This window comes from Microtus pennsylvanicus, chromosome 3 (genome assembly GCF_037038515.1).
Source record: "Microtus pennsylvanicus isolate mMicPen1 chromosome 3, mMicPen1.hap1, whole genome shotgun sequence".
Taxonomy (NCBI): Eukaryota; Metazoa; Chordata; class Mammalia; order Rodentia; family Cricetidae; genus Microtus; species Microtus pennsylvanicus.
The window spans coordinates 73,120,208-73,134,189 of record NC_134581.1 but is presented as its reverse complement, the minus strand read 5'-3'; the positions used below and the strand labels follow the sequence as shown (position 1 = coordinate 73,134,189).

Sequence of the window (13,982 nt, the reverse complement as noted above, 5' to 3'; positions counted from 1 at the left end):
CTATAGCATGCACGTGTATGTCTGTCACGTCCAGATTTGATCTGTACAGGGTCTGCATGGAAAGTTTCTGCTGGAGTGAGTGTTTTGGTATGGTGCAGATGAAGCAGATTGCCAGGAAGCATTTGAAGTTTCCTGTTTTTCTGCTTGTCTACTCGTGTGTGAATACAAGCATGTGAAGATATGTGTGACTTGGCCATCTATACCTGAGCCTCCATCACTTGGAGCATCTCCACAGGGGTGATGCCAAAGAAACAGAATATACCCAGGACATTTTGTATTTTCTGAATGTTTTTTTACTACACAGACACAGGTTTTGATTTTAATTTCACAGAAAAAAAATAATATTAACAGAGATAAGCCATTCTGCCAAGATTACAAAGCACACAAAAAGAATTAATAATCCAAGCCGGGCGATGGTGGCACACGCCTTTAATCCCAGCACTCGGGAGGCAGAGACAGGCGGATCTCTGTGAGTTCAAGACCAGCCTGGTCTCCAGAGCTAGTTCCAGGACAAGCTCCAAAGCCACAGAGAAACCCTGTCTCGAAAAACCAAAAAAAAAAAAAATTAGTAATCCGAGGAAAGGACCTGAGTTCAATCCCCGGAATATAGACATGATATCATGCACTTGTAGTTCACATTTTAGCGAAGCATGCAGATAGATCCCTGGGGCTAGCCAGCCAGTCTAATCTACTTGGAGAATCCCAAGCCACCGAGAGACTTGTCTGAAAAAACAAGGTAGATAGTGCCTGAGGAACAATGTCTGAGGGCTAGTCTCCACATGTGTGTATTGTACACAAAGTCAGGAACATGCACATGTGGTTACATGTGCGTGAATGTATGCATGCGAGCACACACACACAGCATTAAACCCTAGGGATTGAAAACAGACCTTACTAATCTGCCTGACAAGCGCTGTGCCTGGTAGCACAGGTCATTTTCAGTTAAAGCCCAAGTGTTGTGTTTCAGGACATTCCGGGGCTTCACAGTTTGTTTTCAGGAGCACATCTTTTGGACCATTGCAGAACACTGCTTCCTGTCAGTTATTGGTGTCTGGGGCATTTATTCTAAGTCACTGTCCTAGGCTAGTTCAACTGTGCATGTACCCTTTGCTTGGATCAACTGCCAACATATAGACTCCTGAGAGCCATCGTGGCTGCAATCCATTTGGAGGTCTCATTATTCTAGAAGTAATAGGATCCTGCTTGTATTTTATAGAGGCATTAACTTAAGTGTACTTGAAAGTAATACTAGTCAATGTTCTTTTTGCAGATATTATGCATTCATTTAATATTCTTTCCATTGAAGTTACTCTAGGATTCCTTGACAGAGTGAAATTGTTGTCATCAGTGTGAGAGTCTTTCATATTCCAAAATCTGACAATTTCCACTGATATACATTCAAACCTTCCTCCTAAGGTTTAGAGTTTTAGATATTATAATGAATGGAGAATGATCTGTTAGCATCTCCGTTGCTATCCATGGTGCTCTAAAAAGGATTCCATATGTACTTAAGCAGCTGTCACACTCCTCGATAGGTTGAAGATGCTCGTGTTAGTGCATATGACTATTAGTTATTTAATTCATTCAGCAAAAACTTTAGCATAATTATAAGATACAGAGATGAGTGTTTGTGAATGGCTTCTATGCTATTCTGTAGTTACATTATGTTTAGATTTCATCTGTGCAAAACCCGAAAACTCTCCTGCGATAGTTTCTGTGTATTCAGGTGCCATGTGGGCCATTCCGTCCTTCCACTTGTGACGAGTTCATGTCCTTATCCAAGCACACAATGTGGTACTCTTAATATTCTGTTCATAAGAGGAGATGAACAAGAGAGAGAAGACGCTGTGCTGCAATGAATGCAGTTACTGATAATAGTGGCTAATATTATTACAGTCCTGGCCTCCTAAGATTAGTGCTCACTCTTAAGACTCCAGGAACGGGAGAACCTAATTATTTTAAAGGGTCTTAGAGTGAGATCTCACATACTGATCAGCTTTAAGACTCCTCTTTTGTGGTAATTAATGTGACTCATCTTGATATTGCTGGTTTTTTTAATGTTGTAGGCGTAATGTTTATAATTAGCACCCTTATAGGTTTGAGGTTAGCTAAGAAGAACCTTGACATTCCAGGATTTTTTCTAGTGCTTCCCTGTGGGCGATTTTTCATTCAGGTTTTCCTTTGCATGCTCCTTGCCAGACAGATCTGTGGTTGTTTCCATTAATGGCTGCAGGCAGCTCTTACTAGCTATGTCTGTTTAGTGGATCGTATTTAAGTGTGTTCTCTGGGTAGCAACAGTTTTAATTCATTTTTCTAGAAATGGATTTCATACTTTACTGACCTCTTTTATATTAGAATAGACATTATGAAATCAGGGTGAAATTAAAGGGGGAAAAAAACAGGATAGGATTAATAGGCCAAAAGAATTTTTTCTTCTCCAAGGAAATTTCTCTTCACTTGTATTGTCCAATTCTTCATTGCTCTTTCAGAGTCCAAGAAATGTTGACCCCTGTGAGTGTTTCTAATTCAGACTGAATAAGGGTTTCTGCATAGGGGTAAGAGTCCAAGAGAACTGCCTTTACAACATCAAAAGTGTAACTCATTATCAAACCTTATACTTGTAACCAGACGGCTCCCACCCCACTTGCCTCTTTCTTCTGCTCTCAGCAAAGAGGAGCAATACTGATCCCACCCTTGAGAAAACTGTTTATGAGCTTGGGAAAAATCATTGATCTATTTTTCAAAATGATGACCTCAACAATATGTTAAGTTTATTGTTTTTTATGCGGGCATATTTTCCAGCTTTTGTAGTTTTCTATACTTTTCATTTGGCTTAAGGTAAAGAAGATGCCAACTGTACAGGAAGGTGATTCTGGGAACCAGAATAGACTGAGATTACTCTGAAGGTCTTAGGGACATAGTGTATCTGTGACAACAGAGGTCAAAGGAGCACAGCTAAGACCAGTGGGGAAAAGTCAGATACAAACCTTACTGACTGTCAAGCTCTTGGCCCCCAAAGTCAAAAGGTGCTGTTCATGGATTTTCCTGTCTTGTGTACATCCGTCTTTTTTTTTTTATTTCCTTGCTTTGAATTAGCAGACACTGTCGTTGATGTGGGAGGAACAGACACCATCTTTAGGACCAAATGGAGACAGTAAAGGCTTTCCACCAAGAGATGCCATTGGAGATTGTTACAGTTGAATGTAAATTGTCTGTTATGGCTTCATGTATTCTGGTTTTTTCAACAACTGGCATGCTTTGGGGAAGTGATCAGATCTTGAGGTCTCTGACTTAATCAATGAATTCATCCTTGGATTGATTTGTAACATGATAGCATTTGTGAGAGTGGTAAATCGTGGGAGATAGGGACTCACTGAGAGAAACATGCATGGGAAGCATGTCCTTGGAGCAACATCTTCTTGCCTTGGCCCCTTCTAGGTCCATTCTACTTGCTTCCTGTCTGCCATGACATCTTCCACACAGCTCCATCACTGTATTGTTCTGCCCAGCTGTGGGCCCAGGAACACAGATTCCAGTCACCAAGAACTGTGCCTTTGAAACTGTGCACTGAAAGAAGTAGTCCTGCTTTTCTTTGTTTTGTTTGGGTGTTTGGCCAACACAAAGAAAAGCAACTCGGAAAGAAATGAGCAGTTGGTGGAGGTTATAAGAGGCCTGGGGGGAAAAGAAAGAAAAGAAAAAAAAGAGGCCTGAGGTGAGGAGTCTTTCTGTCTCTTCAGATCCACTGTGAAACACGAGAGAACAAAGGCAAGGTGTCCAGAACACAGAGCATGACTGTCAGACTGCATGGACACCACGCTCCACTGAGACTTAGTCATCCGTGTGGAGCCACAGCACCCCCTGGATCTGTTCCCATTAAGAAAAGCCCTTGATTCTGAGTGCCCATCAAGGTGTTTCTCCCAGCGTCATGAAGTGGGAGAAACACTGCATTCAGCGGGGATTCTAGCATGGGCAGTTGTTTTAGCCATTTGCCCTCTCTGTGTCCTTAGTGTCATACTCTGACAATGGTATTAATAATTACAGTTCTCACCAGGAAGTATCCAGTGTATCAACTTCAAGATCTACTTTCTGTACTGTTTTCATTCCCACCCAGATCTCAAGAGACTGCCTTTTCTCTTCTCTGCCTCGAGTTGTTTGTAAAAACCCACCTGTAGCCTTTCACTCCTTAGTCATTTCCTTTCTGTTTCTCTGGTGCCGTCATTTACCAAGATCTTGGTTTCTTTAGGTTTAGACAGTGGTTTCCACAGACATTTGGTTCAGCAGTGGCATTTCCCCTTCAGTGTTCCCACCATCCTGCACCCAGAGTGCAGTGAGGTATTTGCTTATTCCACGTATGTACTGTCTGTTTATCCCCTGTGCACTATCTAGACACACAAATGACAATCCGTAACCCACCCGACTATCATTTGCACAAATACACTGAAGAGGACACAGCCAGCCGAAGCATCCTGTTTCTTCGTTACTGCCTTTCTGTGTCTCTAAAAGTTCCATCAGATGTACACCCTTAAACTGGATGCTGAACTGTCTCCTTCTGCTTAGTTTTTAAAATGTGTTTTTGCCATGAGTAAGTACTCCTTTGGGCCATACCACATTAGCAATCCACCCGATTGAGCAAATGTGTTGTTTTCCTCGTCCATGGGAACAGAGAGCAGTACCTTTGCTCCAGCGGTTACCCCCTCCCTGCCTCTACAGTGCACCATCTTGCTGAGAAGCATATGCAACAATCATTTTGTTTTTCCTCTTTCATCATTCTCTATAAGAGTTTTCAATCGCTCTAATTCAGTATGAAAGTCTTCCTGTGGACAGAATTTTCACTTTGGACTGGAACAGTTGGAAATCCCAAATAACATGGTTTAATCCCATAATTTATTGAAGCGGTATCAGAGATGTATTATTCAACTTGATGGTCAGGATGGCATGTTTATACATATTTAATTTCTTGTTTCTCTTCTGAGTTGAGAAACTTATTAATCATAAGTCTCAAGCCTGTCTTTGCTTATTCATGGTGGTCAGGGCTCCTATTCTTAGATTTGCTCTACTGGATTCTCTATTCTTACTGATTTTTATTTCAGGAGGCTCAGTCTTGAGGTAGGACTGCACGTTATATGAAGCTGCACTGTCAACTCCGTTTCATTTTAGAAAAAAAAAGATAACTCCCGTCATCATCATCACTACTATCATGCACACACTCTTGATGTGCTATTCAGTATGTCAGCCCTCAAGGCTTTTGTTTTGACTATTTTATTACAGAGATATTTAATATGCTTATAGAAAAGTGGTTTTAATTCTGATATCTGAGTGTCTTTCAAGCATTTAGGGATTTCTTTCACCTTTGGTTTCCAAGATCTGAGCATTAGAATTAGGAATATGGTAAATGCCTGGCACTCCCTATCCTGCCAAACCTTTCTTTTGATGGCACTCCCCCCACTGGAGGACAGGAGTACATCTTATACGCATCTCTTTGGTTCGGTGGTACTGGTTCTGAAGCATACTTTTTCTGTGTGTGTTTGTGGTGAGTGAATTTTCTAAGGAGCCCCAAGCTTTTTATCTTTGTTAGTAGACTTTGAAGTCTTTCCTATGAAGATTGAAATCGAAGGGTTGAGTTCAAGGAGAATTATTGCTTTCAGGGGCTTCCAGGTAAGGCCATTAATTTCAGTAGTGTGTACTCCTTGATTTTATATCTATTTCCTTATCCATTTTCTAATGACTAATACCTGGATTGCTAATCTTAGGTCAGTGATGATTCAGGAATTGGAGACTGGCCACTGGTAACTAAATAGGATACATTTAGAAAAACATTCTGAATTAACAGATTACACATGATTCATTTACATGACATTGTCTATCTAGTTCCTTCCCCTCCTCTGGCTGTTTATTTTGCCATTGGGATGTGATCCCATCAGCAATGTCCAATGTCTGCCTCTTTGTTGGTGACAACAATGCTGCTTCCCAGTGAGCAGATGAACCTATCCGTAAGTGGGTCCTGTGTTTATAAAGCATGTATGTTTGATTTGTAGTCCCTCCGCGTAACCTGATGATCGATATCCAGAAGGACACTGCAGTTGAAGGGGAGGAGATTGAAGTCAACTGCACCGCCATGGCCAGCAAGCCAGCCACCACCATAAGATGGTTCAAAGGGAACAAGGAGCTCAAAGGTACAATGCAGACTGCCCAAGAGTGAAGTGGTTAGCTGGCACTCGGCTCTAGCAAGTAGACCTTTGTGAAAAGGATAGACAAAGGCCCCTGCAACAAAATTGTTTATTCAGATATGGTTTCTAATCAATTAGCAAAAGCATCTGAGGCCAGAAGAGAATGACTTTCATTGTTTTCGTCCATTGCCTCTTTCTGTGGTTTGAGAGTTGGTATTGAACCAAACACGTAAACTCCAGCTCTTCAAACGAGGAGGAGCTTGTGCTAGGGATAACCCGCATTCCGAGGCTGTCCCTGTCTGTCCCTCAGGTGTCACTGCGTTTATCCTCCGCTTTGTGCTGACTTAATAGTTCAGAGCCCCACATTTCCATGGCATACGTTATTTAAAATCCCGAGTCATTCTGCCATGCACCATAGTTGGTGTGTGTTTGCCCAGAAGATTGGTGGCATCGCAGACCAAGAGCTTAAGTTCATTATGAATTTGCAAGGTCTACCTACCTTTTTGGCGAACCTGTGATTCTGTCGCCTGATTTGCCAGCCCATTCTTTTGCAAAGACTCTGACTTGGGGTGACACTGCAGGCAGCTCCTAAAGCCCTACTCCTGTTTGACCATTTTCTGTTGCTTATTCTGTCTCTCATACCTGTCAGTATTTAGCTGTCTCTCTTTTCTAGCTTGCCCTAAAAGTAGTGCCTGGGCAAAGGTCTCTGGAGTTCACCTCTACTTAAACAGAAATACTAGCTGTGTGCCCACAGTTTCCTGTGAAAATGGGAACAATAATAATAGGGTATTATGAAGATGAAATGAGTGAATATTTACAAAGCATTAAGGAAGTGCCTGAGACAGAATAAGTGCTATATGTGTGCTCATTAAATAAATAAACGGTGTGAGGAAGAAAATAGCCCTTTTAGGAAGGTGATATGGAACGCTATATCCAGAAACAGAGAATTCTGTAGAGAGCAGCAAGTTTCCGAAAGCTTGTTCTGTTTAAATCTCCTATTTCCTAAGTATGGTTTTAGAAGGAAAGAGGTTCTCATTTCCCCTCTTCCCCTCTGTCTAAGTGAATTGAGCCATTAAATGTGGACCGATAAGTACAAAACATTCAAAGAAAGTTAATGGTGTGCCTTGCTCCTGGGAGTGCTGGGTTCAGGAAGGGACTGCCTAGGCCTATTCATTCCCTCCGGAAGCCTCCTCCCTCCTTTTCTGGGTGTTCTTGGATGTGTCTCCCATCTGGCCCAAAGCCCTATATCTTACTTTGCTCTAGTCCACTGCCACTGCATTTTTCGTGTTCTTCCAGAAGTCTTCGAATTTAAACATTTCAATTACAATTTCAATTATGTAAATCCATTTACTTACTTTCCCTCTTAATTGTTGATGATGGGATGGGCAAAGGGGGTTGTTTGTATCTTTGCTACTGATTGAATTGCTTAGGGGATTTGGATGATGCCCTGGGATTTTTCAGAGGCATAACAGCCTTGTAGATATTTGAAGTTCAGATGATTGTAGCAGTGCAAAGCCTTTTTCCTTCCTCCTCCCAAAACCACAAGCAGCCAGATGTCAAAGTGGTTGAACTTGGAACTGACTTGGCAGGAGGTTCGAAGAGAGAAATATACATAATATATTTGAATAAAAGTAATGTGTGTTATTTATGTTTGGAATCTATCTGAAGTTCTGTTGTACATGGCTGAAAAGAAAGAAACTAAGGAAAATAATCATTTTATGGGGTCCCTAGCCACAAGTTACCGTGACCAGCAATACAACAGTACCATCATCTTAGGTAAAATAATACTCTTGGGGTTGGGGAGAAGGAAGAAGATCTTGATATATTTTGTCTCCTGCAGGCAAATCGGAGGTGGAAGAGTGGTCGGACATGTACACTGTGACCAGTCAGCTGATGCTGACAGTGCACAAGGAGGATGATGGTGTCCCAGTGATCTGTCAGGTGGAACACCCTGCGGTCACTGGAAACCTGCAGACCCAGCGGTATCTGGAAGTGCAGTGTGAGTAGCCAAGCATCTTGTTTTGAGGCCAGTGCTTAAAAGCTTCTCAGGAGTCATTCATTGGAAGTATACATCCATTTTATAAGTGTCCCTCTGTTGTCTTGGGAGAAAAATAATCTAAGGATCATTTTGCTGAAATGCTATTGTATTATCAAGTGCCAATGAGATTGTGAAGAATTGCAGCCAACTCAAATGTGGAGGTAAAATGGTGTCAGTCTGCTTTAGCGTGTGACTTAAAATCAGCCTCTTTCAGTGCTGTCTGTCCTCACTTTTAAGTCAACTAAGTCAGATGAGCCTCCTTCCCCTTCTAGTCCACCAGAGACACTGGATGTTTATTTTTAATCCCATTTCGTACCAATATTCTGTTCTAAATTGCAAGTTCTATTCTACTTATCCTTAGTTAGAACAAAGAGTTGAAAGTTGAACTCTTTGGGCTTGGCACTATGTTGTGATGGCTTCATCCATAATGCTGCACTGTAGTGAGTGAGACTGTCCCTAACCATTCCCTATCAACCAAAGAGGTCTTCCTCATCTTCTCCTCCAAACCCTTCTGCTTCAGATGGGGGATCTTCTTTCTGCCCAAAGCCATGTTCCAGCCAAGGTTGTGACCAAGTTGCCATCTTCTCTCCCTTTTCGTCAAGACTTCTGTAGTCTGGCCTGGAAAGTCTAGGATACAGTGGAACATGTGTAGTGGATTAGAGATCTGATGGAAGAAATACATTAGCAGCTCTGGAAATTCTTGTCTAGTGTCCTAGGGCCATTGAAGCAAACGACAGCACCACAGACTGGGCCTAAAACCACAGATATTCACTCACAATTCTAGGTGCCAGTGGAGCAAAATCAAGGTCTCAGTTTGGCCACCTTCCCTTCAAAGGCCTTAGAGAAGGTTCTTCATGCCTGTTCCAGGAGAAATATGCTGCGAGTTCCCCACAAGGGCTTAGGGCTCCATGGGTGTTCTTACATCATCTACAACCATCACTCAAGGGGTGTTCTTAACATTGTGTATCATACAGGGGCACACTGTCACTGAATTTAGGGCCCACCCGGATAATCCAGAGTGGTCTCATCTTGAGATATTTAAGATTGCAAGTGCAGAAATTCTTTTTCCAAATTAGATCATATTCACAGGTTTGTGGGGTTTGAAATTGCCTTTGGAAGATATATTTTTAGTTGATACATTCCTTATTGTCTGTTTAAATTGTCCAAGTAGCCGGGTGGTGATGGTGCACATCTTTAATCCCAGCACTTGGAAGACAGAGGCAGGCAAAACTCTGTGAGTTTGAGGCCAACCTGGTCTACCAAGCGAGTTCCAGGACTGGCTCCATAACTACTGAGAAAGCCTGTCTCAAAAAACAAAAAAATGTCAAGATGTAGGGAAATTTATAAACTCATAAGAGACCATCTTATCCAACCTCGTCTTGCCTTGCGAGCATGGCTCAATTTACATTAGAGAATGCAGGTTTTTCTTGTTAATTCATTTCCTCTACTTCATTATATGGCTTCATTATGAGCATCATGCTTATAATTTTCATATCACTAAAACTATTGTGGTGTAATGTCCCTATAATGGGAAAACAGAAATGATCAGATATTATCTAAATTGGCAGATACTAGATTTCTTGTGACTTTGTTAATATGTAATTCATTTAAGCAAACTTAATATCCATTAACGTTCCTTGTAGGGGCCCATTAGCTTTAATAATACATTAGCTCCTTCGTGAGTCCTGAGTGGATATCCACCCAGTTTCCACCCCTAAGCCCTTTAAGTAGTTTCCCGGAGTATCTTTTAAATAGAGGGTAGCCCCTCCCACCTACAGAATCACTCTCACTGCCAACTGCAGGCTATTTCAAGCCGTACACCTCCTACCCCTGGAACATGTGATCATGATTCCTAGCCTTGTGTTCATTTTCTGTAGATTCAAGAGGGATTTGTCCTTCCAAGAAAATGAATACGGCTCCGTATCTGAATCCATTTGGCTCCAATCTAACAAAGTACTGTGGGCTCCTCCCTTCAGGAGAGTGACTGTAACACCTCCCAAAAATGAGTCTGCAGCTACTGATCAGCTCATACCTTTATCACGGTAGCCTTTTGTAGTTGACTCTCCTCTTCCCTCAGCTTAAGTTATGTAAACAATGTATTCCTTGATGCTTTTATAAAAAACAATATATGTAGATGAAGAAACTTCTTGTAAAAAGGAAGGTTAAGAATTGCAGAGCTTTATGTAATTCTGAAAGGGCATTACGGTCTGGTTTGTAATCTCAAGTAAGACTCTCCAAACTTAACAAAGTGCCCTGGCTCTTCAATCTGTGTGCATCATTCCATTCCCAGAGCTATGCTGACCCTTATGAAGTCAGCCAGGAAGTCTCCAGTGTCTTCAAACACAGTTGGGATTCTCTGCATCATTCCCAACCATCCTGAGTCTGCTTAAACACCAGTAGCTATTCTGTAGCAAAGGACTCCTGTCCCCAAGCCTCAGGCTCAAGTGCATTAGACCCTAAGTCTTAGCTGTTGATCAGTGTGGGTAGCTCAGCTCTATTCCTTCATAGCACAATCCATTCTCTCAGGCAGGCAGACATATTGATGACCTGGAGGAAAGGGACAGGATTCTTAGAAGAGTTGCCTCGAAAGCAATCTATGTAGACACTGAACTCTTGTGGACACCCTCATGGAACAGCAGTACACTTCTCCCCCCTATTTTTAAATTGAGTCAAACCCCTGAAGTTATCACCTTGATGTCATCACTAATGCCTAAAAAGTCCTTTAAGAACAATAGACCTGGGAAGAAAATAAACTCAGTTACCACATTTTGCTTGTAATATAAGGAGTTCATTTACCCATTAAAGTTTTGCTAATTTCTTCAACCACTGATAAGACCTATTTTCCACTTTATTGCTTTAATCTAAATATGATCTGTGTATTTATAGCTGTAAAAATCATATTTTATTCATTATGTGTTTTCATGTAAAATTTTCAAATACACCATGTTCTTTTTAATGTCCTGTCCTTTGTAAGCTAGGGTTTCTTCAAACTCTCATCAGGATCAACAGTTAGTTACCAGGAAATACTGATCCCTTTACAGCCCTCACTTTCTCCTCTGAGTAGCTAAGAGCCAGGGGGCAAGTAGATCAGCACAGTGTAAGGATTCTCAGTTGCTTTCATCTTGGCCAGTTTTGGACAATAAAGGTTTATGGGATGACCCCTCTGCTCCATCTAAGATAAATGAATATCAACGAGGATATAAGCAGAACTCGGGGACTGATGGTAGACTTCCATATGAGTTAGTTTGTGTTTTACAAGTGACGGTCACAGGAAAATAAAATAACAACCTTCACTCCATGCCATTGGCTATCTGACTTGAAGCATGACAGAGGAAGGGGTAATAAAAAGAAAAGAAGCTGAGTACTTCTTCCCTTAAGATGGAGTGTCTCCATGTAACAGAGTGGACAAGGTTTGAGCTACAGCTTGGCATTGCTTTTGTCTAGTGGATTCAAGTCCTAATTAATTGAACCAGTATTTTGTAGTGTTTGTTTGTTAGTACCTCTATTTGTGGTACCAAGAGAAATTGTTGTGCCCAATTATGTGAAAAAATCAGCCAGATGTGTATGCTGTCATACTTTTAATAACCCTTAAATTTTGGTGAGTACAGATATTAATTGTGTAGTATGCATTGAAGTGATTAACATCAATGTAATTTATCATCTGGAGATTTCTGAACATAAATAAATGAGTTGTTTTGTTCAGCAAGGTGTTGACCCCTCCAGAATCAGTGAATTAAAGTCCCCCCTCCTCTTTTTTATTATAAATATGAAAGGCACCACAATCAGCCAAGTGTTCAGTTATTTGATTTTCTGGGGCATTAGCCGCTCTTGTTTGTGACATTTCCCTGTTGGGTGCTCGTTTGCAAGCTCATTAATAAGGTTTTCTCATAGGAACATTGCTGGGAATGAAGAACATACAGTAGGGCTCTTAGTTTGCTCGCTTTCATTTTGAGACCCAGCAAGGGTACAGCAACATGCAGCTAAATGTTTAAAACAGAAAATAATTATGTTAGCATGGTAGAATTCAGATCTCTGCTCTCTTAGATGTTGTGCAGAGAACAGTTGTGCCTTTTAAATCTGCTGAGCTGTATGACCCTAAAGTCTGTCTGTGCTCCATCCACCTTCTCCCATCCCCTGACATCTTGCAAACTCCACATAGGTGCGTTGCCCAGATTTACACCACGGTTGATTAGAACGGAGTGTGATGCCGTTGTAGCACGGTTAGTAGAGCTTCAGATCTGAGGGAATGCACTCTTGTGGAGTAACAGCCTGTTTAAACGAGGCCAGTTCACGGTCTACGTGCGAAAAGAAAGCTGTCTAAATAGCATCAAGTGGCAACACATCGCAACCTAAGCTGGGGATTCAAAAGGAAACCGTGACCCTCAGTATGGAATGCAGGGTGCTGTGCTGGAGGAGAGAAAACCTTCCTCGGGACGCACACAAGTGTGAGCTGGAATGTCTATGACGCACACGTGTGAGCTGAATGGCTGTGGTGTGGCTTTCATCACCCCCCCCACACACACACACACCGAAGTCTTGTTCTTTCGAATGTTTTGCAAGATGTCCTCATTTTGTTTTGTGCATGTGTCAATTTGTAAAAAGAGAGAAACAAATTAAGAGCTTAGTTAGAAAGAGAGAATGAAACAAAGCCTCCAGAAGCTGGTGCTGGAGCCCCTCCCTGCCCAGATTCTCACCTGACGGTTAATCGTGTATGTGGGCATCATTCTCAAAATGAGTTTTATTGACTGGATGTAGGCAGGTATTTTATAAATCCATATTCCCATCCATCCAAGGTCTAGAGAAGGGTAGGTGGTGTTTGGTTTTTGTATTTTCCCCCCATTCCCTCAACTGGAGGAAAATTGGGCTTTGAGGAGATGAACAAAATTCATTCTTTATCTGTGACAAAATGAATGCTTTCTGTGATATTGATAGCACCCTGTGGTGATGGAGGATGAAAAACCTGGAAATTGGGAAATCTTTCTGTTTGGACTGGAGGATAAAACTTCCCAAAGCAGCTACTCAGCTCCTCCCCACTCTCCCGGGTTAATTCTGTTCCCTGGTTGTATTCTTAAAGTCCAAACAGCTGTGTTTCAGTTGGGCCTGTTACTCTGGTCTCTAGGCCGTGTCCCACAGGATCCAATGTTTGTATCAACGAGCTGGGTTCCAGAGAGGTTTTTTCAGTGATTATTCCTTATGAGAAAGAGAGACCCTGAAGGACAATTTGTGACCTAGCATTCTTTGTCTTAGTCCAGAGCGGGGACAGCTCCAAGTTCCTGTAGTTTCCTGTGGAACGTGAGTGGTACAGTCCACAGGACCAAGGCAGGCAGGAAGCTAGTGATGGCATTCAGGACAAAAGGGCAAGCTGAGGGTTGGGCAAGACAAGAACGATACCTGTGGGAAAGCCTTTGCCTTCTGTGGTTCCACCCCCAAGCCATTCCAGTGTTGTTGTCACTGAGCTGTGCCACTTTATCAAGATGGCTGTTGTCTGGAGTGGCCGTCCAGTACCTACATAGCAAAGCTCCGCATATATACCCTTTGCTTAAAGGTTTTTAATGCAGGGTCAAATTCTGATTCTGTGGAAGGTTAACTGATTATGACACTCGCCTCTAAAATTTAAAAAGAATTGTCAAACTAAACCCCTTATGGTGTCCCCATAGATGCCAAGAATGTCAGGTAACAGTGCAGTGAAATGCAGTTTCATCATCCGGAATACCTAAGCTGATCCTCCAAGTTGGGGAGCTGGCTTGACCTTCAAAACAAGCATTTAAACAAACCCA

The 13,982-nt window shown here is 41.9% G+C and overlaps 1 protein-coding gene across 6 annotated transcripts in view; it reads left to right on the top strand.

The window, feature by feature from the left end:
* Positions 1-13,982, top strand: part of Cadm1 (cell adhesion molecule 1) — a 325,645-nt gene that overhangs the window by 266,432 nt on the left and 45,231 nt on the right. For all 6 annotated transcript variants that reach the window (XM_075966041.1, XM_075966039.1, XM_075966038.1 and 3 more), the window contains exons 4-5: positions 6,036-6,173; positions 8,008-8,166. In XM_075966041.1, coding sequence (XP_075822156.1) covers positions 6,036-6,173; positions 8,008-8,166 — 297 coding nt within the window. The remainder of the gene's footprint in view (positions 1-6,035; positions 6,174-8,007; positions 8,167-13,982) is intronic.